Below are 3995 nucleotides of genomic sequence, written 5' to 3'. Positions count from 1 at the left end.
TCAAGTCACAAGAATCAGAATTATATTGTTCTTAGCTTTTAATTATATACTTGAAAGTCATGGGTCGTAATATGTTCCACTACCTTACTGTTTTCTTCTGCGTGATCAGTATTCTAGCTCCGTTAACTGTAGGGCAGCTTGATTACAGTTTCTATGAGAGATCATGCCCCAGCTTACCTAGGATCGTTCGTTGGGGTGTTTGGTCAGCTTATCGTAATGACTCCAGAATAGCTGCAGCCCTCCTCCGTTTGCACTTTCACGACTGTTTTGTGAATGTAATTTCTCTCCTGAATGTTGTTACCAGCCTATTCACTTCTCTATTTCTCCAATAAGCATTTTAGAGTTATACTTAAGTAATATTTTAGGAGACATTCTCTTTTCTGAAATGAAAAAATGGAAAGTGTTTCTATTATGTCATTGTCTACCTGGTATTGAAATACATTGACAGGTTTCTATCCTTAAATTTAAATCTAATGCAGCAACTAATCCAATTTGAAGGCTAGAAAGTTGAAAATTAATATCAGTTTATGCTTTTTGTGACTTTTGCTTATTAATAGATTGGATGATTGTCACAGGGTTGTGATGGATCCGTGCTTCTTGATGACACGAACGATTTCAAGGGCGAGAAGAATGCTTTACCAAATCGTAATTCAGCCCGAGGATATGAGATAATAGATAGCATAAAAGCAGACCTTGAAAGAGCTTGCCCATCAACTGTATCTTGTGTGGATATATTAACTCTTGCAGCTAGAGAAGTGGTTGTCATGGTAAGTAGCAAGATTCATTATGCAGATGAGTAAGTATTATAATGCCTAGAAACAAGCCAAAGATTGAAAATTTTCCTTACTTTGTTTTCAGTCAGGAGGACCATATTGGCCAGTTTTACTTGGTCGACGAGATGGACTAACTGCAAGTGATAAAGCAGCAAATGAACAATTACCTTCACCCTTTGAGCCTCTGGATAAAATAGCTGCCAAGTTTACTGCTAAGGGTCTTGATCTTAAGGATATCGTAGTTCTCTCAGGTACCTTTAATCTTCTTGCTTATTAATTTCAAAAGAAAAAGAGTAATTAGCTCTCTGTTTGAGCTCAGAATGTCTAAGAAGCAAGCAACTCCCCAGTTCAAAATATAAATTGCAATATCAAGAGACCAAACATATAGTTCTCTATTTTCAGACAATTCAGCCAATAAAGTTAAATCTGCATTTGGATTGACGATCCAACTAATTTACACTACTAGAAATCAGGCCTATGAGAACAGTATTTTTTGCAACGGTTGAACAGTATTTTTTGCAACGGTTGTGTAACCGTTGCTATAGAACCTATATTGCAACGATCACAACCATAGCATAAGGGTAAAGGTCCTATTGGCATACACTTAGGGATCGTTTGGTAGGATGCATTATATAAGCTAATGTATGCATTGACTTTGTGTATTAATAATACATTGTTTGGTAGGCATTTTGAACCTATGCATTAGTCATGCAAGCATTAGTTATACATCTTATTTGGTATTATCCTATGCATAACTAATGCATAGAAAACAATGGTATTAGCAATGCAATGGGTTTTAATGCATGCATTAGCTTAGTTAAAGACAAAATTGTCCTTCAAAATTTATGCTTGATTAAAATATGCTAGTTAGTATATTAATGCAAGTTCAAAATAATCCAAATAGTGAGAAATAAAATTATATCCCTAGTAAATAAATAAATACTTAGCATATTTTCTTTTTTATAAATAAATATTTAATTTTATTTTACAATATAGGTAGACAAATAAAATAATTTTTTTTAACTTTTTCATATAAAAACATTTCTCAACATATGTTTCTTTTAAAAAGTTAGAGTGTGGACTAGTTTTGAGGGCATTTTTGTAAACAAACAATTCTTTTAGAAATTGTGCAATACTTTAATACATCAAACCAAATAATGGATAAGAAATATGTCAGCATAAGTAATGCAAGTATAACTAATACTAGCATTACTAATATACCTTATTCAGCATTATTCTTATGCACCCTACCAAACGACCCTTTATAACAAAACCGTTGCATTAGCCAATAAACCGTGCAATAGTGTTACCTATTGCTACGTTTTTTAAGAATAGTTGTGATATGTACCCCTTGGGCAACCGTTCTTTGAAAAAGATTATCTATGGCGACGGTTTTATTTCTCTCATCTATAATTTTCTCCAACGAGACACCTCTTTTATATGAGTTTTCTATTTTTTTTTTATTTTAGCACTAATTGTACAGTAGAAGTTTTTTGTAGGGGAAAATTTTTTCTCTGCAAGTCTTTGACGTACATGGCTTTGTTTTGATTTCTCTTGCCAGAGGCGCAGCTGCATTGTCCCAAGGGGGTTTAATTAAATCCCCTTCGTGGAAAAATTATATAGTGCAAATAGGATAAAAATAAACTTTTACTATATGCAAACAAAATGTTGAATCCCTTGTCATAAAGGAAGTTTATAGTGTAAATTGTTATAGGGGACAGGTTTTGAATCCTAGGTGTGACATTCTTGCATTACTTTGAATCTATTTGGTAGAGTTCTTGACTCCGCTATTGTCTCTTGTGATAATAGGAGCACACACCATTGGTTATGCTCAATGTTTCACATTCAAGAGGAGACTTTTCAACTTCCAAAACTCGGGAAAGCCAGATCCAAACCTTGATTCTTCAATGTTGTCGAATCTGCAAAGCACTTGTCCTAACAGAGATGAATCCAACAGCAAGATTGCTCCTTTGGACTTTCAATCCGTTTCTAGATTTGACAATTCATATTACAGAAACCTTGTGAACAATTCAGGTCTTCTTGAATCTGATCAAGCACTAATGTCAAATTCTCAGACTGCTGATATGGTCAAATCCTACAGCTCGTACCCTTATCTTTTCTACCAAGATTTTGCTGCATCTATGCTGAAGTTAGGAAACGTTGGGGTACTGACTGGACAAAGTGGGCAAATTAGGAAAATATGTGGCTCTGTAAATTAAGCAAGTACTTTTCAGAACTATGTTTAGTTAAATGTTTGATCACAATGTGTATCAAGTGTGTATTACGTAATGAAGGTGATATGATATCAAAGGTGTGCGTTACCAGATATATTGTTCTTAGTATGCATCTCCTTTAATAATAATTTAACTATCAGGTTATGTCCATGTAGATAATTTCGTATTATTTTATAATCCGGTGTGAATTGTGATAACTTTAGCTTGACTATCAATGTGCTAAAACATTGGACTCTTTTATTCTTTGTCCATGTGCGTATTGATGTGATGTAATTCTTCCCTTTTAATTTTAAGTTTTAAGTTTTAAATTCTTTGAACTAACAATATAATAAAGGGGTCGTTTGGTATGATGAATAAGCAAAAATAATTTTGGATAAAAACTTAGTATCATTCTATTCCTTATTGCTTATTAATTTTGAGATAAGTTTTCTCATGATTAAAAATAGTACTGGGATAACTTATACCGTCACAGGGTGTAATAGTAATCGCAAGATAAGTTATTTCAAGATAAAGCAGTAAAATTGAAAGAAGAAATACATAAAGCGCCCCTTTAAGTTGTCATCAACGATCAACTGACCCCATAATGATCATTTAGATACTTCAAGTGTCGATTAAGTAATCGAGTAAATACCCGAGTGCAACAGATCATATGCGTGAGTTACACTTGCCGATGACGTGTCAAATGAACCAATTAGTGAACGACACGTGTAATTTATAATAAAATCTTAACACATATATAATTAACAAAAAAGAAAATGAATTTAAAGAAGGGAAAACCATTTTGGTACTCTGCGAGATTATTGGAACAAGGTTTCGACAAGGTGAAGGAGTGCGGCAGCACTTCTCCTTCAGAAGTAAGAAAGAGGACTCCAGCTCCATCTTGATGAGCAGCACCATCAAAGTACATCTTCCATGGTGGAAGAATTTCGACCACAAGCACATCTTCATCAAGTCGTCAAACAATTCCCATTCAGCAGGTATTGGGTCA

At 34.0% G+C, this 3995-nt stretch overlaps 1 protein-coding gene across 1 annotated transcript; it reads left to right on the top strand.

Annotated features, from left to right (window-relative positions):
* LOC104213604 (peroxidase 10-like) lies at positions 1 to 3101 on the top strand. Its single transcript, XM_009763164.2, has 4 exons — positions 1 to 275; positions 576 to 767; positions 859 to 1024; positions 2583 to 3101. Exons 1-4 carry the CDS (start codon positions 60 to 62, stop codon positions 2990 to 2992), a joined length of 984 nt encoding a protein of 327 aa, XP_009761466.1. The 5' UTR covers positions 1 to 59; the 3' UTR covers positions 2993 to 3101.
* The last annotated feature ends 894 nt before the right edge of the window (positions 3102 to 3995 follow it).

Source organism: Nicotiana sylvestris, chromosome 1 (genome assembly GCF_000393655.2).
Source record: "Nicotiana sylvestris chromosome 1, ASM39365v2, whole genome shotgun sequence".
Classification (NCBI taxonomy): domain Eukaryota; kingdom Viridiplantae; phylum Streptophyta; class Magnoliopsida; order Solanales; family Solanaceae; genus Nicotiana; species Nicotiana sylvestris.
This window is presented reverse-complemented; position numbering and strand designations above follow the sequence as displayed.

Coding starts and splice junctions, on each gene's coding strand:
- LOC104213604 (XM_009763164.2), top strand. CDS start 60: ATGGGTCGTAATATGTTCCACTACCTTACTGTTTTCTTCTGCGTGATC. Junction 276..575: donor TTCACGACTGTTTTGTGAAT/GTAATTTCTCTC, acceptor TGATTGTCACAG/GGTTGTGATGGATCCGTGCT. Junction 1,025..2,582: donor GGATATCGTAGTTCTCTCAG/GTACCTTTAATC, acceptor TTGTGATAATAG/GAGCACACACCATTGGTTAT.